The sequence below is a fragment of the Ostrinia nubilalis genome, chromosome 28 (genome assembly GCF_963855985.1).
Source record: "Ostrinia nubilalis chromosome 28, ilOstNubi1.1, whole genome shotgun sequence".
NCBI lineage: Eukaryota > Metazoa > Arthropoda > Insecta > Lepidoptera > Crambidae > Ostrinia > Ostrinia nubilalis.
Window position 1 is genome coordinate 6193045 of NC_087115.1, and position 26975 is coordinate 6220019.

Consider the following 26975-nt stretch of genomic DNA (forward strand, 5'->3'; position numbering starts at 1 on the left):
GAGTGACATTCATAATATTATTTCGAAATCTTTTCGCTACATCTCTACGTACACAGAACTCAGAAGTAGATGAGGTAGCGATTAACGAAGCGATTGCGATATACATAAAATAGGTATATCGACACGAATAGTACTTTGTCTACTGGCTTAAGACCACTGAACTACTTTTAATTCTATTGACGATTGTTTTAAGTAAAAATAGAAAGACACGGGTCTTAACGCGACACTTAAAATGTAACTCATTCGTAAACGTCGCGCGCGGTAAGACCCGTGTCTTTTTATTTTAGTTAAAATGGAACGCGAAAGTTTAAAATCTTAGATTGTTTTAGGTATTTTTAACCCATAACAAGGATCATATACCTACCCATTTGCCGTATTTATAGTGAACTCTTCAAAAAGAGCTATTTCCCAGTGTGTGTTCGTATATGACTTATTAAATTGCCTTTAATTGCAAAATCCTTTCCACAGTGCTCACACGAAAACGGTTTTTCACCTGTGTGCGTTTTGAGATGATTTTTCAAATGACTTCTTCTGGCAAACGATTTCCCACAAAATTCGCAGGAGCACGGTTTCTCGCCCGTATGCACCCTCTCATGGTACACCAAGTTGATTTTGAAATTAAAACGCTTTCCACAGTGATTGCAAACGTATGGTTTTTCAGCGCTGTGTACTTTCATATGTCTTTTTAAATAGTATTTTTGAGTAAAACTTTTCTTACAAAATTCACAAGAGAATGTCTCGTTATTCATGTGTAGGAGCATATGTCGAGTTAAAACCACTTTCTGTGCAAAAGATTTACCACAAATTTCACACGAGTACGGTTTTTCACCAGTGTGCACTCTGGAATGTATTTTCAAATAGTTTTTATGTGAGAATGTTTTCCCACAACTACCACACTCTATTTTGTCTTGACCAGTGTGTATTCTCAAATGGCTTCTAAACACGTCCTTTTGAAAGAAAGTCTTCTGACAGTAACCACAAGAGAACACATTCTCACATGTGTGAATTTTCATATGATTTTTTAAGTAATACATTCGCGTGTAAGATTTTTTACAGTATTCACACGAGAACGGTTTTTCGCCTGTATGTACTTTGATATGACTTTTCAAATCGTCTATCCGTGAATATTTTTTTAAACAATAGTCGCACGAGAACGGTTTTTCGCCCGTATGTACTCTTTCGTGTATGGTTAAAACATATTTTTTTGCGAATGTTTTATCACAATAACTGCATTTGAACTTTAGATGGGCATGTTGTGTTTTTGTATGATCTTTTAAAAGCATTTTATCTGTGAAAGTTTCCTCGCAATATTGACAAGGAAATATGAAAGTTGATTGTTTTGATGAATCAGGATTATCTTTGATATTATCAATTCTCTTATTGTATAGTGCAATAACATTTTCAGTGAACATTTCGATATTTCTACCGGCTTGCAGTTTAGCAATATCAATAGGCTTCTCTATTGCTGTCATTCCTTTTGTAATAGTCTCATTCGGTGCTTTTATCTTTTCTGTTGACGACGCAAATTCCAGCAGTGGCCCAGGAATTGGAATTTGTAAGTCTTGAATACGTTTTATTGCAGGAATACCTGTAAGCAAGCGATTTCATTTAATAGAGACGACAATTACTGCTAAATGACTACAAAAAAGTTCTTTAGAGTTTAAATTGCATCACACGAAATGCGGTCGTACGGATAAAGGATTTAAAAAAACTCATAAAACTAATTTACTTATGCAAGTAGGCTTTTAACCCATTTAGACCGATAATTATTTTTGTGAATAAATAATGCTTTTTCAGCAATAACTTACAAAAGGAAGCATAAAAATCATGAAAAAAATATTTAAAAAAATAATCCATAAAAAGGGGGCCGTGGGGAGCCCGTACCATATATGGTACAGTAGGTCTATATGCATGCAAAACATAATAGTTGTTCTAAGAAGGTTTTTGATTATTTTTGTATGATATAAAATAAAAATAAAATCACATAATCACCAGTATTACTCTTGGCATAGCTTGTAAGACGTTTTATGTGACACTAAAACCACATTTGGTTCGTTTTTCCTACCTTCCTCAAAGTTGGTGAGGATAGCTGAAGAAGACCTGGCTTCTTCTGACTTGTTACGTTTATTGCTATCAATAACCGAATTTAACAATATGACGACGGAAATTTAGCAAATCCATCGAAGAAAACTCTGAGGATAATTATTTACATTGACACTATCTTTATCGCCTCAATCTGCGTCAGTCTGATCACCATTAGCGGCCATCTGATAAGAAAACAGTAAAAAAATACCAAAATTACTTTGTTTGCTGAAATTATCAAATTTTTCAAGAGTTGTGGCAATATAGTGAAGCATCAATAGCCTAAAACAATGAATAATAATAAAAAATAAATTATATTTTCTCTCATGATTTTGCTTATGCATATACCTACTGTACCTTATAGGGTACACCTATTTTACACTAGAAAAAATGGTATAAAAATAATCTCAATAATATTTTTTTTGTAGTCATGATATCTATTATACTCTATTTTTGAAATAAAATTCATAAATAATATAATTTACCAAAAATAATAAGAAATATGCCTTCTTTAATACATTGTAAATTTTTTTTTTGTTTTCTGTCGAGGAATTTCAAAAATATTTCCGAAACCATCTGTTAAAACGTATTTTTAAATATTTTTATGTAAAATAATCACTTCAAGCTTACTGTTACAATATTTTTTACAAAATAACAACAGTTTGGTACTTCAAAATATTTTCAATAATATACCGTACCACATAGGGTACGGTAGGTCTAAATGGGTTAAAAAGCACTTTTACACGTCCCAGTATTAACTCTACCACTGAGTCTGCTTCGGGACAATAAATGAGCCAGTGCTGAGAAGAAGCAGCGCAAGAAACTCATTCACTATTGTCACACTAATTAACCCGGAAAGGGATCGTAACCGTATCAACTCGAGGCGGTCAGTATTCTTTGTATGAAACTTCATACTGCAACGCACACTTATCCGCACCGTAACGTAAAGCCTCGCCTCGCGGGTGACAGCGCGAAACCCCTATCCGTCCCCCGGACACGGCCTGAGCCGAGGTCCGAGCCTATCGTGGCGCCCTCAGGCCGCGTCCGTAGTCCCCTCGATCGGGCCCACTAGAGTGAGCCCGCCGTAGGCTGGACTTTGGTCCAACACCGCGGTGGGCAACCCTCTAGTTGGGTTCGCCACTGATCGGGCGCCTTATGCGCTCGATACGGCCCGATCGCGAACGTCGGTCTGCGACCGAAGCGGACGAGCCTGGGCTTAGCTTTGCGAAGCCCACACTCGGCCTCGTCGGCACGCGCACCGACGATCGCCAAACGGCTAGAGTACCTTCTGTACTCGCCACTCTGCCCGGTGAAGCTGGAAAAGCTCCTCAAGCTACCAGCGCGCGTCCCTTCAAAAAAAAAAAAAAAAAGACAGCGCGAAAGGCGATACGGTGTTGATCCCTTTCCAAGTTGATAAGTCTGCTATGACCTTTAAACATTTCTATAGGTTCGATTTTACAACACATGTGTCGGCCGTTTGGTGTAGTGGTTCAGAACGGACTCCTATGCCGAGAGGTCCCGGGTTCGATTCCCGGCCGGGCAGAAATTGAAATGATGAATTTTAATTTCTGTGACGGGTCTGGGTGTGACTATGTATAATATTTATGTATTAAAAAAAAAAGTATATAAGTAGTATATCCGTTAAGCTAGCACCCCTAACACAAGCATTAAGTTGCTTACTTTGGGGCTAGCTGGCGCTGTGTGAAATTGTCCAAAGATTATTTATTTATTTATTTATTATTTGTGTAATCTGATGTTGTACATAAATAAAAGAATTCATTATACTTAACGTATTTTATTCCAGAGAATTATACATTAAATGTAATTATGTAGTATAAAATATTATTATGTACTAAAACAACTATAACTTGAAACTTAACATAGTATTTATAATTTTAATACAAAATAGTAACAATAAAAGGTTTATAATCATAACAATAATAAAAATACTGAAAGAACACAAGTCAAGCTGACAAAATTTTATAACAAATAACAAAATAATATACAGGGTGGAAACGATAAGTGATCTCACTCGATTATTTCGAAACTATACAAGATATCCAAAAACTGGTTACTGATCCTGAAAGTGCTTCACGAGCTCTATCCAACGGTATCAATAATAGGTTACAAAATAAAGTGGATCTATCCGAAAATTCAATGTTTCCAGCTTCCATACATTTAGTAAAACCACATTATATTAAAAACTATGCAAGATATCCAAAAACTTGTTACGGATCCTGAAAGTGCTTCACGAGCTCTATCCAACAATACCAATAATAAGTTACAAAATAAACTGGATCTATCCGAAAATTCAATGTTTCCAGCTTCCATACAATTAGTAGTAGTGGTAGTAACCACAGTCATGGCACTCATGTCTTGATAATATTATAGCAAGTAAAGCCTAAAACAATAAAAAAAAATGTTTTCCATGAATAATTTTAAATTAGAATGCAATTTACGAGTTCATACTAAGTGTTTATTATTTAATTAAAAAAATTAACACTTCTAATATTGTGTGCCTGGCATACATTTAGTATGGAGGCTGAAAACATTGAATTTTCGGATAGATCCAGTTAATTCTGTAACCTATTACTTATACCGTTGGAAAGAGCTCATGAAGCACTTTCAGGATCAGTAACCAGTTTTTCGATATCTTGTATAGTTTAGAAATAATCGCGTGAGATCACTTATCGTTTCCACCCTGTATGTTGCATCTTATATTTACTACATTTTGTTAAATTGATACTGATAAATTGTTGAATATCGCGTAATTTTGTAGCCAACGGACAATTGAAATCATAATCTTATATTTACTACATTTTGTTAAATTGATACTGATAAATTGTTGAATATCGCGTAATTTTGTAGCCAACGGACAATTTAAATCATAATTTTTATCTATTTTCAATTTATTTTTATTTTCAGGGCAAAAATATTAAAAGGTAAGGTAAATAATAGATTTTTCAGTTCATCCACGGAAGACAAAAATATAGTTTAGTAAAAAGTGATTGTGTACTTCTTTTCGCGTGATAATATAGGGATTGGCCACCACCACTCGATATTTAATAATGAAATACTTTTACAAAACGCTGTTTTACCAACTATCAGTGCCATTGCATTCTATGGGTGCCATTTGTTTGATGTTGGTTTACGGACGTCGCACATTTATCAACCCGAAAAGGGATCGTAACCGTATCAACTCGAGGCGGTCAGTATTCTTTGTATAAAACCTAACGCACACTTAGGCCTAGAACACACGGTGAAACGCAATGAGGGCTATCGTTTTTATACTTAACAGTTGGCACCCCTGGCGATTGACAGGACCTTACTCTACAGTGGCGGCATCTTGATGAGTGCAAATGCGATAGTCCTCCTACCACTTTAGCGCTCACAAGTTGGCGCCACTGTCTTCGCTACTAGCAAGTGACAGGACCTTACTTTACAGTGGCGCCAACTGGTGAGCGCTATAAAAAGTAAAAAAACTAAAACCCAACTACGACAAAAAACGACGCTGAAAAAGTATAAAACAAGATTTTCAGAATACTGAACTGAACAAAGTTGCCAATGTAGTTGCATAGTAATTTTCATGTTTGGAAAACCGCAGTCACACGTTGTCAAAGTGCTACGGTAGGTAGGTTTAAGTAACGTGTGACTACGCCTTTCCAAACAGGAAAATTACTATGCAACTACATTGGCAACTTTGTTCAGTTCAGTATTCTGAAAATCTTGTTTTATACTTTTTCAGCGTCGTTTTTTGTCGTAGTTGGGTTTTAGTTTTTTTACTTTTTATTATTTGTACTATTTTGGTGTTAAAGTGTATTTGTGGCGCATATGTATTAACTAAAAGTTAAATTGATGAACTAATAAGTAGTAAAGAAGCTATGAACGAAAAGATGTGAATTATATGCAATCAGCCCATGAATACAGGTAAAGTCACAAGCAAATGCTAGTAATATATATATATTCGAAATGTACAAGTAAAGCGCTTTCAAATGATACCAAACACGGCATATTTATCTTAACTTTATTTTTTTACTCTGTATGTTTTGTCCGCTAGAGGGCGCCACATTAGATTTTGTGAAACCCCATATAGCCTATAACCAGCGGACAATTAAGACGCTTCTAATGATATGTCATTTGTCGAATTCTGATAAGTAGTTTAGATGTTACGAGGGAACACATGAACATACATACATACATACATACATACATACATACATACATACATAGCCTGTCAAAATCATAACCCTCCTTTTGCTTTGCCGTAGTCGGGTAAAAACGATAGCCCTCATTGCAACGAAACTGCAGCTTCTAGTTACATTTGAGTTGCATCTAAGTTTCTGCCATAGATTCCGTTGAGAGACCACACATGACGCGACCATTTCAAACCGGTTTCAAACTGGTCGCGTCATGTGTGGTGTCATCACGTGTGTTATGGGCCTTATCCGCACCGTAACGTAAACGCCTCGCCTCGCGGTTGACAGCGCGCGAAAGGCGATACGGTGTTGATCCCTTTCCGAGTTGATAAGTCTGCTATGACCTTTAAGCTTCAACTTTTAATCGTAAACTCGTCAGTCTTCAATTCGTTTTTGGACGCGTTCCGTTTTTTAACATGCGGACGCCTTTCAGTTGTGTGTGTGTTTATGTGACGTGTCACATCGCGTTTAGTTGAAAATGATTTTCCACAATGATCACAAGAAAAAGGCAACTTATCGGCATGTAGTTTTTTATGTCGCGCTACCACGCTTCTATCTGAAAAGTATTTCCCACATATTGGGCATGGGAACGGTTTTTCGCCCGTGTGAGTTCGTCTGTGAGTGTCTAAGCCAAGTTTTAGCAGAAACGTCTTCGGGCAATACTCACAAGCGTACGGTTTTTCGCCCGTGTGCATTCTTTCGTGGACTTTCAATTTTCCATTTTGTATAAATGATTTTCCGCAATATCTACAAGTGTACGGTTTCTCACCTGTATGTATTCTTAAATGGATCTTTAAAATACTTTTAGCAGCGAACGCTTTCGCACAAAAATCGCATGAGAACGGCTTTTCGCCGGTATGTGACGTGGTATGTTCTAGCAAATGGAATTTACGCGCGAAAGATTTGCCACATATATCGCATGAGAATAATTTTTCGCCTGTATGCGACCTCACGTGGCAAGTCAAATTGGCTTTGAGCACGAAAGCCCTTCCACATATCTCGCAAGAATACGGCTTCTCACCTGAGTGTATTTTAACGTGAGAATTCAATGTACTTTTCTGTGGGAATTTCTTCCCACAAGTGTCACACGAGAACGGTTTTTCACCTGTATGTAATTTTTCGTGATACTTGCAAGCCGCCTTCCCTGTGAAGGTTTTTTTGCAGTACATACACGAAAACGGTTTTTCACCTGTGTGTATTCTCACGTGGTTTACCAAAGCGCCTTTTTGTGCGAATGTTTTCTCGCAATATTCGCACGAATGTGGCTTGTTGGCTGAGTGCGTATAAATATGACGTGTGGCAACACTTTTGTGTAAAAAATGTTTTCCGCATATTTCGCAGGAAAACCGAGGATTTTTGCTGTTTATAATAAGGCCCTTTGGGATGGAAGTAGAATTTGATTCTTTTTTAGGCGTTTTTAAGATTGTGTTTCTACGATTATTCCTTTTTGGGTATGGACCAACACTCGGTTCAATTTTAATTGTATCTATATTTATTGCGTGAGGGACTTGATTTCTTGCGCGTGCCTTTTCCTTTGAAGACGTATTTTCTGATGTGGTAGTATGCTTTGAGAGTCCTTTTGGTTTGGATTTACCTGCAAGCAAAGGATTTATTATTTAATAGTGGAATTTAACTTAGACATAATATAATATTATGTTAATATTTAGAAAAAAATGTATTTATGTATCTGTAACGTTTTAAAGAGTATAATAGTTCAAATCACAGCACATCAGGGCCTCGATTGCGCTAATTTGTAATGTCTCCATTTCATTCGCGTTTCAACTCCAGTCGCGCTCCATTTAATTCCAGCTGACGTGCGATTCGGTATCGCGGTAAAGTTCACGCGCAAACAAAGACAAAACAATGGATTTATGCACTTTTCATTAAAAGTCCGAACACCTTATTTTTGAAACTAAAATTACTAAAACACAGCAAATGTTTGTAAAGCGTGTGTAAGAAAAATAGCTTTCTGTCAGCTTTTACGTAAGGCTCAGTTGCATTCTATTGCGTTCCAACTTCGTTTGAACTAGCTGTCAAAACGACACCGCGATACAGATTTGTCAAAACAGCTGAAGTTTGATCGTCGTCCAGTCGCATTGCAGTTGAAAATTTTACCACAATCGGGGCCTTGATTACACATTTTTATTGCAAAATAACATCTATTACAACTACAGATTGAATTGATACGTTGGGTTTACTAAATGTTAATAAAAAATTAATACAAAAACACGACTCATCCTTGTCCAGAATCCATTTAATTCCACTGAAAATCACTGCTCCACCGATCACACTGTTCAATCTTAAGTGACAAGCCCAAAAGAATATTAAAAATGTCGTGACGTCACACAACTCCTTGCAACAACGATATGACGTCACACTCGGCTGATTCAATGCCAATAAACGCTTGTATTTTTTATCTTCTGTCCCATTTCATTACTTTTTATACAGGTCGTTATAAAGCTCTTTAGTACAAAAAATGGTTAGGTTCATATTCGGAACGCGGGCACGAGTGTTGCCGTTGCCGGGAATGGAATTAAATCAATAAACTTTCTAAAAACATTACAGGTTGTCTTTGTCTGTGGTCGCAGCGTATAATAATAAAATACTGTAAATATACATCATCTAGTTCTGTCATATATTATGTAGTTGTAATAGGTACCATTTTACAACGAAAATGTAGACTAAAGCGTCACTAAAGTCCGGTCGCCCAGCTGATAGAATTTCGTCCAATGACCCCAAGCTACCCATCCTTATCGCCCGCGCGTAATTATATTGCTGTCGCGCTCGCACACTCACTGCGGCCGCCTAATATATTACACGCGAGCGATGTGGATAGGTAGCTTGGGGTCATTGGACGAAATTGTATGTGCTCGGCGACCGGACTTAACAATATTTTTTTATGGTAATTTATTTAAAAAACTACGTTGCCATAAGTTCCCTACGCGGGAAAGTTCCCGGCAACGGCACACCACTGATTGAGCCAAAATTGTGTATTTATACAGGGTGTCCCAGAATGGGTGAATCTAACGGCTATTTGAGGTAGCTTGACCTGCCTACCATGGCCTAGCTGCTTGACCTGATTTTAGCGTGGGCAGGCCTCCTACTAGGTGGACCGACGATCTGGTGAAGGTCGCGGGAAAAGCCTGGATGCGGGCAGCGCAGGACCGTTCATTGTGGAAAACCTTGGGGGAGGCCTTTGTCCAGCAGTAGACGTCATTTGGCTGAAACGTAGACAGGTCAATCTACCTCCCATAGCAGTTTCATTCACTTATTTTGGGATACCCTGTATGTAGAACAAATGTTTATTATGTCAACTATCTACTCGATACGGTGTTGATCCATTTTCGAGTTGATAAGTCTGCTATAACCTTTATCATCATCATCATCTCAGCCACAGGACGTCCACTGCTGAACATAGGCCTCCCCCAATGCTTTCCATGTTGCCCGGTTGGTAGCGGCCTGCGTCCAGCGCCTTCCTGCTACCTTTATGATAATAACTTTTATACATAACTAGCTTTCCGCCCGCGGCTTCGCCCGCGTGGAATTTTGTCTGTCACAGAAAAACTTTATCGCGCGCGTCCCTGTTTCAAAAACCGGGATAAAAACTATCCTATGTTCTTTCCCGGGACTCAAACTATCTCTATGCCAAATTTCATCAAAATCGGTTGCGAGGTTTAAGCGGGAAAGCGTAACAGACAGACAGACAGACAGACAGACAGACAGACAGACAGAGTTACTTTCGCATTTATAATATTAGTTGGGACTAGCGGCCGCCCGCGACTTCGTACGCGTGGATCCCGTTTTACCCCCTTCATCTATCTTACGCGGTTTAGATTTTTTCATACAAATGTTTTTTCCCGCTAACTCCCGTTCCCGTGGGAATTTTGCAATATCCTGTTGTAACTAAGCTTTAAGTTTACTAAGGTAGGTACCTGCATGCCAAATTTCAAGCGTCTAACTTAAGCGGTTTAGATTTTTCATACAAAAGGATTTTCCCGCTATTTCCCGTTCCCGTGGGAATTTCGGGAATTCCTTTCTTAGTGCACCTCTACGGTACCTAAGCTACGTCCCTTCCAAATTTCAAGTGCCTACGTTTAGCCGTTTAGGCTGTGCGTTGGTCTGTCAGTCAGTCAGTTTCTCCTTTTATACAGGGTGTTATAGTCTATCCAATATAGCTTGATTAGAATGACGGCTGTCAAACGAATGTGACTAGTGCTGTGTATGTTTCGTACGGTTCACATAGACGTATCGATAAGTTTTCGAAAAAATTATATAAAAATATGCACCCAATTTTTCTTCATATCTTTATTCATAAAAATGACAATTATGATTTAAATTTAAAGACAGTAAAATTTAAAATTCATGTCAAGGGTGTACAACCCATGAAGCTACAGATAAAAATGGAGGCCACACTCCGAATACCTACTTGAAGCACAAACTAAGTATCACTATCTCGCTCTCTGTGGGCAGACTCGCTCTTTCTAAATAAACAAAAAATATAAAATTGCTCAAATTCAATGAAACCAATGTAAAATCTTTATTTCTTGACATAGGTATCATTAAAAATGATAAGTGTAATTACTGGTAAAACGTTTTAGGAAGAAATTACTGTAAAAAATGTGAAAAATGTTTACAATGATCCAATGTCGGAAATCACGAAATAAACACTTAACGCGTGGAATCTTATGTCACTTCCAGGACACCACGCACTACAAAATTTTGCACCAATTCTTGTGATAAAACAATGATTATTTCCTGTAAACAATCTCAAACGAAATTAACTGCTTAATAAACAAAATAGTAAACAACCGCCATGATGGGCCGGATTGGGCCGATGTTGCCACATGGTACCGATTACCCAGGAATTGGGATTGTAATTCCCTGATTCGCCAACACATTAACCCATTTAGACCGATAATTATTTTTGTAAATAAAAATAGATTTTTTAGCAAGAACTTACAAAAGGAAGCATAAAAATCATTAAAAAAATATTTTAAAAAATATTACATAAAAAGGGGGCCGTGGGGAGCCCGTACCATATAGGGTACAGTAGGTCTATATGCATGCGAAACATACTAGTTGTTCAAAGAAGGTTTTTATTTATTTTTTTATGATATAAATTAAAAATGAAATTACGTAATGACCAGCATCACTCTTTGCATAGCTTGTAAGACGTTTTCCGTGGCACTAACCACATTTGGTTCTTTTTTTCTACCTTCCCCGAAGTAAGTGAGGATACCTGAAGAAGACCTGGCTTCTTCTGACTTGTTACGTATATTGCTAACAATAAGCGCACTTAACAATACGACGACGGAAATTTAACAAAGTCCATCGAAGAAAACTCTGAGGATAATTATTTACATTGAAACTATTTTTATCGCCTGAATCTTCGTTAGTCTGATCTCCATTTGCGGCCATCTGACAAGAAAGCAGTAGAAAAATACCAAAATTGCTTTTTTTTTGCTGAAATTATCAAATTTTTCAAGAGTTGTGGCAATATAGTGAAGCATCAATAGCATAAACAAAGAAAAACAATAAAAAATAAATTATATTTTCTTGAATGATTTGCTTATGCATAGACCTACTGTACCTTATAGGGTACACTTATTTTAGACTAGAAAAACCGGTATAAAAATAATCTCAATAATATTATTTTTGTGGTCATAATATCTATTGTACTCTATTTTTAAAATAAAATTGATAAATAATAATAATTTACCATAAATAACAAGAAATATACCTTCTTGAATACATTGTAAATATTTTTTTTGTTTTCTGTTGAGGACTTTCAAAAATATTTCCGAAACCACTTGTTAAAACGTATTTTAAAATATTTTTATGTAAAATAATAACTTTAAGCTTACTTTCACAATCATTTTTACAAAATAACAACAGTTTGGTACTTCAAAATATTTTCAAAAATATACTGTACCACATAGGGTACGGTAGGGCTAAATGGGTTAAGCCTAAATGGCCGAAAATTTTGTGATTTTTTATTTAACTAGGTAATCTTAGTTTCAAATATTAATTATTTATTTGTTTAACTTCTGATTTGGTTAGTGAATTGGCTATTTCGAAGAATTTACAAGGAGATTTAAATCAGAAGATAGCAATACTACAGTTCACACTAAAAAGAGAGGTAGGGCCGCAGAGAGCGAGATAGATATAAGTAGGTATTTGACTCAAGTTTTTGTTCCAACTTTGCCCTCCATTTTTATCTTTAGCTTCATGGTACAACCTAAGTCGTAGTCATTATCATCAGTGTTCTTCAGTGGTTTTTTCCTCTCGCTAGAGGGCGGTGGGCATCTCTTCTAGAGCAACGGTGCTATGAATACCCAAAAAATTACCGGTGATTGATTTCCGATGTTTGATTATTTAAGAATGAAATGTTTTTTGGTTTTTAATAGTGAACATTTAGAAAAACGTATAACTTGACTTAAATATGTTAAAAAATTAGTTTTAATTTAATATGACATTTGTCGATATGTCCCAACACTATCATTTTTGTAACTCGAGATAACCTTGTATAGCCTGACCAGGAACATAAAAACCCTCGCCATGTTGCGGAAAACGAATGGTACTAATTTCTTTTAATGGCAACAGTAACTAAAAACTTCATTGATATGTCACCTAGCATGTCAGTCTATTGCTGTCAAAGTGTAAACAAACTTTATTTTAAATGTGCGCAATTGATTTTGTGAATTAAATTGCTAAAATCTTTTTATAGTCAAGAAAGAAAAGTGGTTCACAATGTGTTAAAGTATTTGTCGAAGAGAAATACTAAGGGTTCGGCAATATTTTCATTGAATAATGTTTCCGACAAAGGTTGTCAAATTGACTGACATGTTTATCGTATAGTACAGTCCACTATGAAAATGAGCTGTGGTTTGTTTCAACTACCTATTTTAAAGATTTTTGTCACTTTGTAAGTGTTGAATTTTATGGAATTGGGAAAGAAGTACCGAGTTTGAAGCGTTCATGAGCAGACATTGCAGTTGAATATTCAAGTTCTGAATTTGATTATTGATGAATAATAAAATAAATCCTACTAGCTCGATTGATAGTTTCATTTAATTTATTTAAACCAGGTTACCTATAATAATATGTTTTCGTTAATTTATGAAAATATCAAATTAGCCCGTAATCCTGAATCCTGATACATAAAGTTAGGCTATTAATTTAACACAGGTACGACTGTACTCAGTGTTGCACTATCAAATGCAATTGACGCGCCTCTATGCCAGGGTTTTTATGTTCCTGGTCAGGCTATAGAGACGTCGTTAATACTCTAGCTTGATTTTTATAATTTCGAATTACTACTTATTGGTGTAATTTAACGCTGCATTTACACGAAATTAACATTTTTATTGGAAGCACTGTCGTCGAAAATATTGTTTGTAGGTCAGACGTGAATTATTTCTTGTCCGCCAATATTTAGCTCTCATTGATCGCTACTACAAAGTTATGTCGTTACTTTTGATGGCAGCTGTCATTCTAATCAAGCTATATTGGATAGACTATAGGTAAATGGGTATATGAGCCGACAGTAGCCCATGTTAACATGGTCATATAAATGGTATGATGAAGTCAGAAAATTGATATCTTCATTTTAATTATTTTAATTTTCATACAAATCCGATTTTATAAAATTTATTTTATATATGAAAATTAAAAATATTAAAATGATGATATCAATTTTCTGACTTCACCATACCATTTATATGCCCATGTTAACATGGGCTAGTGTCGGCTCATATACCCATTTACCTAACACCCTGTATATTAAGATGAAAATAACATACCATAGAGGTTATCTCCAGGGTACCGTTGGTGGTCCACGTCTTCATGCCGCTTCAGATCCGCGGCGGTTCGACACCGGATGTGACACGCGGCGCACTCAAACTCGCCGCTGCTCTGCTGAGATAAAACATAAATAAATATCTTTGGATAACAGAGATGTTTCCTGGGTAAAAAAGCAAGTTTTAATAAATAAATAAAAAAATGCACTTTATTGCACACCAAAGAACAGAAAAGAAAGAAAAAGGATATATTTGGACAATAGGGATGTTTCCTGGATAAAAAAGCAAGAGTTTTAATAAATAAATAAATATATTTGGACAATAGGGATGTTTCCTGGATAAAAAAGCAAGAGTTTTAATAAATAAATAAATATATTTGGACAATAGGGATGTTTCCTGGATAAAAAAGCAAGAGTTTTAATAAATAAATAAATATATTTGGACAATAGGGATGTTTCCTGGATAAAAAAGCAAGATTTAATTAGTCCGTCATTTAACTTATAAAAATTCAACAAGTATTTTTCAATTTTTCAAAGTAATGAAAATTTAAAGAGATAAAGCATGCCAAAGTTCAAATTGAGAGGCCCGTGACGTCTATACGCGACTACGACTTCGTACGCGTGGACCTCGTTTAACTACTTATTAGATAGATAGATATTTAATATAATTATAATTATGTTGATAGATGGCGTTTTACGGATTCCCCCGCATGAATATTTACGAATGTCAAATTTTTTTGGCCGTAGATTTTAACCAATGAAGATATATGGCGATTTATACCCACGTCTTATTTATTTATTGAAATTTAATTTGTCACATATCGTCATAAATTATAGCCTATATGTTAATCTGGGTTATAAACAATAATACTATAAAGTTTTAACAAAATCCGTACAGTAGTTTTTGCGTGAAAGAGTAACAAACATCCAGACATCCACACAAACTTTCACATTTATAATATTAGTAAGATAGATATAGAGATGGTCGGACGCGGTGAGGAGGACGGTGGGCGGGAGTGCATCGTGCGGTCCACACAGCTTATGACCGCAGTCTGTGGAGGAACACTATCTGTGGTCGCGATCCTCATCAGTGAGGGAACGAGGAAGAAAAGATTTTTACCAGGGATGTTATGGATATCCGTAACCGTAACCGAAACTTTCGGATATTCGAAATAAAAAAATATCCGAAACCGTATCCGTAACCGATTGAAAACTTTCGGATAGTTTCGGATGTAGGCAATTTAAATAGTTTTTTGTATAGCATTATAAGTAAAGGCATAAAAGCCTGATTTACCTACCTTTATAATGCCATCTAGTGTCAATTTTTATTTTTTTATTACTTTTTATTCGATGTAAAGTGTGCGGCCATGAATGAACCGTGTTGAACAACTATTGCAAATTGTATTCTAAAGCACAGATATTCGTAACCGTAACCGAAACTTCCGGATATCCGAAATAAAAAAACATCCGTAACCGTAACCGAAACCGGTATATTATTCCTATATCCGTAACCGTATCTATAACCGAAACTACATATCCATAACATCCCTAATTTTTACTTACCGCGTCGTGGTCCCGGTTGTGTTGGTACAACTCGCTCGCGCTCTCAAATCCCCGGCAGCACGCCGCGCACTCGTGACGTAAGCGCACCGGACTCGCAGACGACGGCGCTAGAAAATACGAAAAATCACTACATACAGGGTGTGGTTTTGTAAAACAACGTCCGTCTCAGGGGTGGTACAAAGACACTGATGCAAAAAAAACAACCTTAAGAGCCATTTTACATTTTCGTGCGAATTTCTAAGATTTTGGAAGCATGAATTACTAACTTAAGCAACACCCAGAGATTATTTAATAACTGCGAAAGATAGGTCGATCCTTGTTGTTGACCATTAATGAAACGGATTTACTAAAACTCTTTTGCTTAATTCACAGTGCCCCATCTCCCACAACCATTTTACGAAAAAATTGCCGCAGACTCATTTTCAAAGTCCTGTATCTATTATTTATGCTCATATAATAAGCTTAAAAATATAAAGTAATCATCGGACATAATTATATTCTTGTAGTTCATTAATGAAATAGATTCTTGAATTTCATTACCATTATTGAGTAAAATCTAAAAATAATTTGGCAAATTTGAAGATTAACGTCACATTTTGATCGTGGTTTTTGGTTTAAAAACACAGCAATAACTGCAATAAAAGTATCCCAAAATAAAGAATATTCATTGTAGAATTGATTTCTACAGTTATTGTTTAAATATTAGTAACCACTTTGTCAAAATATTGATGTGAATATCAGTATAAATTACAATGCGCAAGCCGACATCGATTAGTATGGCGCGAGCGCCCGTCAAGGCAGGACCTGTGTCATTTTTCCCGCCGTGACGTTTACGTGCGTTCGTGTCGTGAAGCGGTGATTTGTACGGCGACCAAATACATTTGATACTATGCCGAGAGGCTGTTTCGAGTCGGCCGGCCGAGCAGAAATTGAAATGATGAATTTTAATTTCTTTGACGGATCTGGGTGTAACTATGTATAATATGTAGGTACCATGTATTTAATTTAATAAATAAATTATAAAAAAGTATATCCATTATGATAGCACCCTTAACACAAGCATATTGGTTGCCTACCTTTGGACTAGATGGCGCTGTGAAATTGTCCAAAGATTTGTTTATTTATTTATCCGCTTTGAGTTTTGTTTCGTGAAGAAGAAAAAGAAGCGTTTTGTTCTGTTGTTAAATCTATACTAATAAAAGAGGAAAGATTTAATTGTTTGTTTGTTTGTTTGGAGGCAATAGGCTCCGAAAAAAATTTCTTTCACGATTTAGAATCCTAATTTTTTTCTATGTTGGCTATAAAATATTTTCAAAAACTTTAGTCCAAAATCTTTGATAAAATTCGACGTTTAATAAATAAATTAGATAACATATTAATACTTTTTTTTTCAGTACGATTTTAGTACTTGTTTTTCAGAAATTCTACGATTTAACTAAACTTCTAAAGTGTTTATATTTTATGCATAATTTATTAACTTCTAAAATATACATAATATCCTATTGATAGATGACGTGCTTCGTATTTTATTAAAATTATTACCTGACTAGGTTAAAAAGGTGTGGAATGTTATTTTGGAGATAACTTGGTTCCATAGAAATATAGAGAGATGCTAAGTAATGCGCTGAGTTCGAAACTCAGTGTCGTATTAGAAATTCACACACACAAAGAAATCAAATTATGTGCTCATTATCCATTGCGGTATCAGTATTCAACGTTCGAATAATCTTTAGTACTATGCAAGCAATATAAACTGTTTACATAATGACGTCGCTACTGTCATCATTGCTTTCACAAGCAATATGTTCCAATTGGTCCCTTGTCACATTTCCCTTTAGTTTCTGTGATCTGTGCTTGTTTCTAAGTTGATATCAATGAAATATTCCTTAGTACTTTTGATTTAAATTATTTTTTTTATTTTGACACGTGTTTGAAAAATCAAGGTCAGATTACAATAAAATAACAAGTGAAAACGTAACATTGCATTGCAACTCGCAATTTCGCAATATTGATGAGGAGATTCCATTGGAAAGTCTGTATTCATTCCTAGGATTCCCCTAACACCATCAAATTCAAGAGAATTCAAGAGAGTGCAGTTTCCCATCTCATGCTTAGGGACCACGGTTTAAAATAGTGTGGTTGCATAGAGCCTGCAACGGGCAACCGCGTGCGCAGCTGCTCATACTAATTTTCGATACAAAAGCAAGTGTTGGCGCCCTCACGAGTTTTAGCGGAGTTCCATATATGGTAGCGGGAGTAGACTTAATGGAAATCTATGCTTCTCCGACGACCAGTTGTATGTGGAATACTCCAGAGTATGCGCACACAATAGCCTGGTGATTTTAGCACCTGAAGGAAAAACAAAAAAACATTGTTTACAAAGAAATCTGCGGCAGGTGTAGTGTTTTAATTTTGTTTTAGAAAGATCTCATAATTTTGTAAGTATTCAAATATTTAAACATAATGATGTGTAGATTTTATATCAAAAATATAATCATTTAACAAAATTAATTTTCTTAGAATATTTTAATTCTATTAGAACCATTTTCCACTTCATCGCAGAAGAAGTCGCGGGCAAAAAGCTAGTATGAAATATGTAGTATTGCCCGCGGCTTCACCCGCTTGAAATTTAGTTTGTCACAGATCGTCATAAATTATAGCCTATACATTGTTATTCTGGTCGACGCCAGGGATGGATGAGCGTCGCTGTCGCTGGCGACAGGGTCTTCTGGTTCAGGGTTCATGGCGTAGGTCTCAGGCAAAATGAAATCCACTCGTAGAAATTAATAAACTCAGTGTATTCACGAAAATAATTACACACAGCACTAGAGTCGTATAGGAACTGAGTGAACCAAAGGTCTTGCGATAGGAACGTCCGACCCGAGTGATAGTTGAACACAGACTGCCTAGTACTGCTGTACTGTACTGTAAAGTTTCATCAAAATCTGTTCAGTAGTTTTTGCGTGAAAGTGTAACAAACATCCAGACATCCACACAAACTTTCGTATTTATAATATTAGTAAGACTAGTAAAAAGTAAGATAGTAAGATGAATTATTTTAGTTATTTGTTTACTTATAATAATATTTATTTATTTATTTCTTAGCTCTGTCTGATAATGGATCTGGAGAAGATGCAATGGCCACCTCCGTAACAAAACAATAGAACCCTATGGAGTTAAGGCTTGTGTGATTCGCCTTGACGAATATTTCGTATCCAGGGTCCGATGATGGAGCTGTAAGGGGGCAGATTATTTTTTTCACTATGTGACTGTCTTTATTTTGTACTTAATATATTTTACATATTATACCTATTCGTGTTTCATTATTTGTATCCAGGGTCCGATGATGGAGCTGTAAGGGGGCAGATTTATTTTTCACTGTGTGACTGTCTTTATTTTGTACTTAATATATATTTTACATATTATACCTATTCGTGTTTCATTATGAATCGAAATATAAAAGACTTAATAAACTCTATTAAAAATTTAAATTAATTAATCAAGTTTCAATACCTCATTCTACCTTAAAATTAATAACTTAAATCAAGTCTTAATACGGTCACGGCTCAAGATTTTTTTGTCCATTTCAGCGTTCTTTTTACTCTTTTGACGTTGCGTTGACAGCTTTTACCTAAATTCGCGCGGAATATTTTTGTGAAATGGCTCTTAAATTTTCATGGAAAAATCCATGAAATCAGGAAAATGGTATGATTACGCGGGCGAGCTATCGTTGTACTCGCTGGTGTAGCGGGGGTGGTGCGGGCGGTAACAGGAGCCGTATCGAATGTTTTAGGAGACGTTTGAACAAGGTTTTTACTAAAGCCTGGTCCGTGAGCACGTAGAATCCCGTCCAATGACCCCAAGCTACCCATCCTTATCGCTCGCGCGTAATTATATTGCTGTCGCGACTGTGCGACAGGCTTTAATAAAGTAATATGTAATTAAAATTTTATTTATATTTTTCTTGTAATTACTTTCATGTGTACTACTATACTTGTGTACTTGTTTTACAAAACCACACCTGTATTAATAAAACAAAGTCGCTTCGCTGTCTGCCTGTTCCTATGTATGCTTAGATCTTTAAAACTATGCAAGTATAATACAGAAGCTGAGGCTGGTCGGTCACAAGTTTCTATACAAATACAAATACAAATATCTTTATTTGCTTTAAATAGGGTATGTACACAGTGGTGATGTTATTGAGAATAATAAGACCTTTTCCTACTTAGCCATTTAAATATAGCATGCAAATCAGTAATAGTAATAATAGTAGACCAATTAGTAGACAATAATAATCTAATTTAACAAGCCACATGGATATCAAATACATCAAAATACAACAATCAGTCAATTAAACAAAATAAAATGTCAACAGTCAATTTAAATTCAATGTCAAATTCAATGTCACCAAGCATATAATCTATTAAAATAATTATGTCATAAATAATATTGATTAATTTATTTTATCTTTTAAAAATTCATCAACCGAATAGTAAGCTCTTTCCAATAGCCATCTTCGTAACATCGACCTGAAACGATTGAAAGGAAGGCTCTTCAAGTGATTTGGTACTTTGTTAAATATGGTTTTACACATGGAAAAGCAATTTTTTTGGAAACGTTTAGTTTTTGGTACCAACTCGAGTACTAGTTTATGAGGGTTTCTTAGGCTTCTATGGGTTTGGTCTTGGGATTGTGTGAAATAGTGACCATTCGATTTTACAAACATACTTACATCTAAAATATACAGGCAGGGCAGTGTTAAAATTCCCAGAGACTTAAAGTGAGGCTTGCATGACACATCAGGTTTAAGGTTGCAAATAGCCCTAATACACCTTTTCTGAGCAATAAATAACCTTTTGATGTCCTTACCATTACCCCAAATTAGTAGGCCATATCTCAGTATCGACTCTACATATGCAAAGTAAGCAGTAATAGCTGTATTCACACTTGCAATTTTTGTCAGTTTATACAGTGCATAGGAAAAGCTATTTACTTTATTGCAGAGTTTATCTATTTGTCCTTTCCAGGACAGCTTTTCATCTACTATTAAGCCCAAGAATGTTGTACTTTCAGCATTTCGCAAAACTTGACCATTGATATTCAATTCTATAGATTTATTTATGAAATTATTAAAATTAATGAGATAAGTTTTCGATAAATTAATTTTTAGATTATTTTTATTAAGCCATTCAATTATTAATGTCAGTGTTGCTATTATATCATTTTTATGTTGGTCTAACGAGGATTTTCTGTCAGTAGAAATTAGTACGGAAACATCATCAGCAAAGAGTACAGTCTTATGCTTAGTGACATCAGGCAGGTCGTTTATAAATAAAAGAAATAACAATGGACCAAGGACACTCCCTTGCGGAACACCCAGCTTGATGTGCTTATAATCCGATCTATAGATTTGTATTGTTTTAGTTGAGTCTGGTTTAGCAATTTCAACACATTGTTTTCGATTCGCCAAGTACGAGTTTAACCAATTTTGAGCAGTACCCCTGATACCACAATGTTCCAGTTTTTTTAGTAATCCATCATGAGGGACACAGTCAAAGGCTTTAGACATATCGAGAAACAACACTGATGTAAAATTATTATCATTAACACTCAGTAATACTTCGTGAGTTAGATCAAAAGCGGCATGTTTGGTAGATTTATTTTTCTGAAAGCCATATTGATTTTGTTTTATGATCTTAAACTTATCAAAGAAGGTTGTGAGTTTCTCATGCATTACTTTTTCAAATAATTTTGAAAATATCGGCAAAATTGCTATAGGTCGGTAATTACCTATATTTGTGTCCCCTTTTTTGTGCAATGGCTTCACAATTGCCAATTTAAGTAAATCTGGAAATTGGCCAGACTCAAACGAAAGATTTACCAGGAACGCCAGCACATGGCATAGTTCATTTTTACAGTACTTTATAACTTTCGTATTTATGCAATCATACCCTTCGGCATTCGAATTCCTAAGTGACATTATGACTTTACATATATAATTTGCATCTACTGGTGATAGAAAAATTGAGTTCGATAAACGAGTATTATTATTAAGGGTATAAGTTGTTTTAGGAGTTACGTTCAGGTCATCAATAAAGTAATTATTAAAGGTTGAGGCAATATTAGCTGGGTCTGTAATTACCGAGCCATCGTTTTCAATGCTATTTATAAATTTATTATTAGCATTCGCTACAGAAGTCTCGTTTTTTATAACTGACCAAGTAGCTTTACAGATATTGTTACTTTTGGATACAAATTTCTGATTTGAAATTCTTTTTGAGCAATTTATGCATTTTTTGAATAGTCGGTTATATTTTAGATATTTTATTTTATTGAAAATTGTCTTATTGGAATAATAATTATATCGAAGTGCTCTTTTTGAGACGCTACTTATTTTAAGACCTTTTGAAATCCAATTCTGTTTCGTAGATTGTTTATATTTCATTTTTATGACCGGAAAACATAGATTATAAAAAAGAGCAATGATCTCATTAAACTCGGAATAAGCAAAGTTTAAGTCACTGTTTTCATAAACATTTGAGAAAGAGAGACTTCCCATGTACTTCCTGAATTTGTCCATATTTTCTTGAGAGTATATCCTTTTATAGGTAAATACATAGTCGAAGATTTCCTTTTTATTCATTATGCAAAACTTCAAAACCTGAGCAGTATTATGATCCGATAACCATAATGGTAAGACATAGCCATGTGGATTCATAATGTTACTTATTATTAATTCTAAATAAAAAATTGAACACTGAGCGATACCGAATTGCACATCAGCTGGAATGAAAATGGAGCGCGACTGGAGATGAAACGCAAATTTTTTTTCGGAATTGTTATTACGTTTTTCCCCTCAACCCTGAAAATTCAAATAAATATAATATTCACCTCTCTCCTCTTCGTTCTGAGGTCCACACTTCACAAAGTTGCTATTCTCACTGACTTCAGACTCATCCACGTAGTTTTCGATTTTGATATCAAACTCGACGTTTTCTTCATGCACATCAGCCAGTTGTAGCGGATCACCTGAAGCAGGGATATTATGGATATGAAATTTCGGTTATGGATACGGTTACGGATAGTAAATCATTTAGGATTATTCCAAAGTTTCGGATAATTTTAGTTACGGATATTAGAATTTTAAAAAGATAAAATAAAATTTAAGATGCTGCATTACATGTTGGACTTGACATTTTCTATCGACCATTTTGTTACCATGTTTCTGAGCAAATAAATGATTTATTATTATCTCCTTTATTAATTTTTCATTCTTATTTTTAATTTTAGGTACTATGACGGTACCTATGATATGATAAAGGCAGGCAGGTATATCAGAATGCCAGACAAGTAACAAATATTAAACATATTAAGATTTACACTCCGCCTTTATCCGAAACTATCCGATACTTTTGAATCAGTTACGGATATCCATAACATTCCTGACCTGATGGTAGTTTTTCAGTTTTCAGCTTCACCCAAGATTGTCTGGTGCTGGTTTGGGTATCTGAAATTAAAAGCAAAAGATTACTGACTCACTCATCACGAAATCTCAGAAACTACAAGTACTAGGAGTCTCAAATTTTGCGTTTGATTTTATTTTATTAATAAAGGTACACCAACAGCAAAATACATGTGTATGTGCCTTTTAGAACGTATGTGCTCACTAAGATGGGATTTTCAAAAATTCAACCCCTAAGGGGGTAAAACGGGATCCACGCGTACGAAGTCGCGGACGGACACTAGTAATGTATACTGTGAATGTCGTATTTTGCTGTTGGTGTACCTTTATTAATAAAATAAAATCAAATTTATTCAAATTCAAATTGTTTTTATTGTGAAATCACATTTAAACAGTTACCTGTTTGATCCTGCTCAATAACATCCTCCGAACACTTTTCTCCTTCACTCTTGACTTCGACCTGGATTTCCACTTTGTGTTCTCCCGTGACGTTCGTAATGGAAACAGGTGACCGAGTGAACGATGCGAATACAAACTTCCTGTCGATTGTAGACAAAGATTGTTCTGTGATCTGTAACATTATACACATTAAAGTGAGACCAATTTTGTGCATCAATTTTGTTTTAATTTTAATTCATTTGTATTTCTAAAAGTCGTTATAAAAGCACTAGATGTGAAAGATTCATTTTTTCTCAAGCTTGTTGCGGGCAGTTGATGAAAAAAAGATTCTTTTTTTTACCTTTTCAAGTACTGTCTTGTACAATATACTCTGTTTTTGGCAGTTTTCAACAAACTTTTTAATCTTATGGCAGTAAAAATGTAGTTTCGAGATTCAACTCTTGATACTAAAATTACATGTATGCGGATGACAAAAAGATATTTTATAAAATTAATAACCTACAAGACAGCCTTTCTATACAAAGTGATCTGGATCGCCTATATGAGTATTATGTTAAAAATAATATAACCGTTAATGCAGGCAAATGCGAATGCATAACATTTACTCGAAAGCCAAAGCCTATCGTACAAAATTATAATTTCAACGGCAAACAAATAGAGAGGAAAAGTAATGTTAGGGACTTAGGAGTACATTTGGACAGCAAAATGCTACTTTCCCTCCACGTTGAAAAAACTATTATGAAGGCGTACAAAAATCTAGGCTTTGTTATGCGTGTGTGCAAGCCATTTTCGGATATTTCAATTGTAAAAACAGTTTATAACGCGTATGTGAGAAGTGTCCTTGAGTATGCTAGCCCTATATGGTCTCCCCAGTATTCTGTATACAAATCCCGTCTGGAACGTATACAAAAAATTTTCGTTAACCATCTAAAATATCGTGGTCGTAAAACTTTTGATAATTATGAGGACGGCTGCATAAAACATAAAATCTTATCTCTGGAGCAGCGACGTATATTGTTGGATATGGGTCTTCTGCACGACATAATAAATAGTAAGATTGACTGTCCGTATCTGGTATCTAAAATCACATTTCGTACACCTAAATACCGAACCCGTCAAACCCCACTTTTGGAAATTATGCGGCATCGTACAAACTTCCAGCAAAATTCAGTTTTGCTGCGGCTGGCTCGTGAATATAATGCGCGTTTTGAAGGTGTCGATATCTTTGCGAACACTAAGCGCAAGTTTAAAAGAGATGTAGGTGCGTTGTTGGATTCGGGTGCAGGGGCTTGTGGCTGAGTCTGGAATCATGGAACTATTATTTACCAACGGCTTCGCCCGCGTGTGGTTTAGCCTGTTACGGATCCTTCTGGATCGTAGATTATAAGTAATGATGCTTTAAGTTTCGCTAAAATCCGTTCAGTGGTTTTTGCATGAATGAATATGTACTCAAATAGATGTTTGTGTAAACATAATAAACTTTCGTATTTATAATAATAGTAGGATGTAAACTACATAATATCTTTTCTGTATCTCAACTGACATTGAGTTGGCTATCGGGATGATCTTTGTTTTGTAGTGTATTGTTTAGGTAGTGTTGTGTGAACTTATGTGGATAGGTATTGGTAGCATTCCAACCTTTACTAGTACTATTGGTAATAATTTAAGGGAAACCTGTTATTGGCCATATTGTATGTTAAATTTATGTATGGTAAAATTGTATAAATACGCTGTTGGTTTTCTCAATAAAATAAAATAAAAAAAAATAAAATACATAGGGTGATTGCTATAGTAATTGGCCTATACATAGTTATTGGCATATTGGATTGTTAATAAGTAAAGACAAAAATATTTACTACATTGGACTACGTATTGCTCAGAAAAAATATTTGTCTCTTTTCCTCTCTTAATAACTTCCATTAGGCTTGTTTCTTTTCATTTTAGGCAAGTTGGCCAATAACTATGTATTAGCTAATTACTATAGTGATCACCATAATTGCATACCTCAGCTCCGCTACTCCATAGTTGTTGAAGCACTTCGTCCGCTTTGACCGCACTCTCAACGAACCTCTGACACTTAAGGAGCAGGTGGCAACAGATGCGACACACACCCGACGGCCTTCCATCTTCTGTTTTGAACTGAAAGAATTAAATTGGGTAATATGGCTAATTTAAGTTTCACCATCATACTTAAACTTTAACAAACATCAAAAATCTGTCAAACTCCATACAAAAAAAACACCGGTTATTGTGATAACTTTACAGTTAAACTTAACAGCTTAATATCTTTTGTTTAGAACTGAACAAATGGTCCAACTTTTTTTTTTTGAAAGATTATCACAATAAAGTTATTCTATTCTATTATTTTTGTATTGCATAGCCCATTTATCGAGGAAGGCTTTAGTTAGTCTATTTAACATCACCCTACAGTCAATATGGGCGGAGCAGTAATGAAAAATGTTTCAAAAACCGGGAAATATTATCCAAACTATTTTCACGCGTACGAAGTCGCGGGCACAGCCAGTTGAAAATAAATCTAGATTGAAACTTACCGGTTTATTTGTGAACTTTTCGTAAATGATTTCCAGCTGCTTGTTTGCCTTCGGGAACAGGCAAGCATCCTGAAATTCCTGAACCAGGCATATTCTACACACGTTGATTTTGGTCATTTTACCAACGATACGCCATTGAATTCAAAGGCTGCATTTGTTGTTATGAGTGATTATTTAATTGTAATGTAATGGCATGCATTCAGTGTTGCCAGTCGGGTCTTGTCAGAAATTACCAGAAATATGAAAAAATGTAACCTTTTTGAATAAAAAGTAACCTTCATTCGGGGGGGGGGGGGGGCAGTGTGACCACTTTTTCATCAGATAATCTACCAAAAACGATGCTCAAATCTACCAAAATCTACCAAGACCTATTTAAAATTCTACTTAAATTCTACCACATAAAATAAAACATATAATTTGAACAAAATATAGTATTTTTATTTATTTATCATCATCATTATAGTCTTTTTTAACATTTTTATATAATTTTTTGTCATTTTTCATTACTTGTAGCATGGATGCTTCAGGTTTAAAATTTGTGCAATTTCCAGCGCTCTTTATAATATTAGTATAGATATAATTATAACACTTTTAAAATTAGTACTATTTAATAATACAAGTTTTAAGTTTAATTTCATTGATAAATAAAAGTACTTCTTAAAAATAAACCCTTGGTTTGAACGTTTGAATTTTTTTATGTCAATATTAACAACACTAGCCAATATGTGGCAACATTTGTGTGCATTGAATTGAACTGTCAAGTTAGTTCGCCTTCATATAGTGACCATAAACGGACCCTAAAGTTCTTTTTTTCTGGCCTGGATTCTCGGCTCGGTTACAATTTAATTTTGGACTACCATTTATAACAATGTTCTAAAAATACCAATTATCTACCAAAATCTACTAAACGATTTCGCACTACT

General features: G+C 35.2%; 1 protein-coding gene across 5 annotated transcripts; it reads right to left on the minus strand.

Annotated features, from left to right (window-relative positions):
* Window positions 1-364: 364 nt before the first annotated feature.
* Window positions 365-26257, minus strand: LOC135085286 (zinc finger protein 260-like). 5 transcript variants are annotated; one of them, XM_063980059.1, is made up of 8 exons: window positions 26053-26247; window positions 25505-25639; window positions 23501-23672; window positions 23087-23146; window positions 22531-22668; window positions 15640-15746; window positions 14081-14195; window positions 365-1588 (listed from the first exon to the last, which is right to left on the minus strand). In XM_063980059.1, exons 1-8 carry the CDS (start codon window positions 26167-26169, stop codon window positions 402-404), a joined length of 2031 nt encoding a protein of 676 aa, XP_063836129.1. In that variant the 5' UTR covers window positions 26170-26247; the 3' UTR covers window positions 365-401. The 5 variants fall into 5 exon arrangements, with proteins under 5 accessions (XP_063836129.1, XP_063836130.1, XP_063836128.1 ...); XM_063980058.1 differs by lacking the exon at window positions 365-1588 and adding an exon at window positions 6359-7872 and having other exon boundaries at window positions 14081-14192; window positions 26053-26257; XM_063980057.1 differs by lacking the exon at window positions 365-1588 and adding an exon at window positions 6359-7872 and having other exon boundaries at window positions 26053-26257.
* Window positions 26258-26975: the final 718 nt, after the last annotated feature.

What these genes read in the sequence shown, in the direction of transcription:
- LOC135085286 (XM_063980057.1), bottom strand. Translation starts at nt 26,169, where the DNA reads ATGACCAAAATCAACGTGTGTAGAATATGCCTGGTTCAGGAATTTCAG. An exon ending in TATTGAGCAGGATCAAACAG is followed by an intron (nt 23,147 to 23,500) that starts GTAACTGTTTAA and finishes TTTTAATTTCAG; the next exon opens with ATACCCAAACCAGCACCAGA. An exon ending in TCAGAACGAAGAGGAGAGAG is followed by an intron (nt 15,747 to 22,530) that starts GTGAATATTATA and finishes CGTATTTTCTAG; the next exon opens with CGCCGTCGTCTGCGAGTCCG.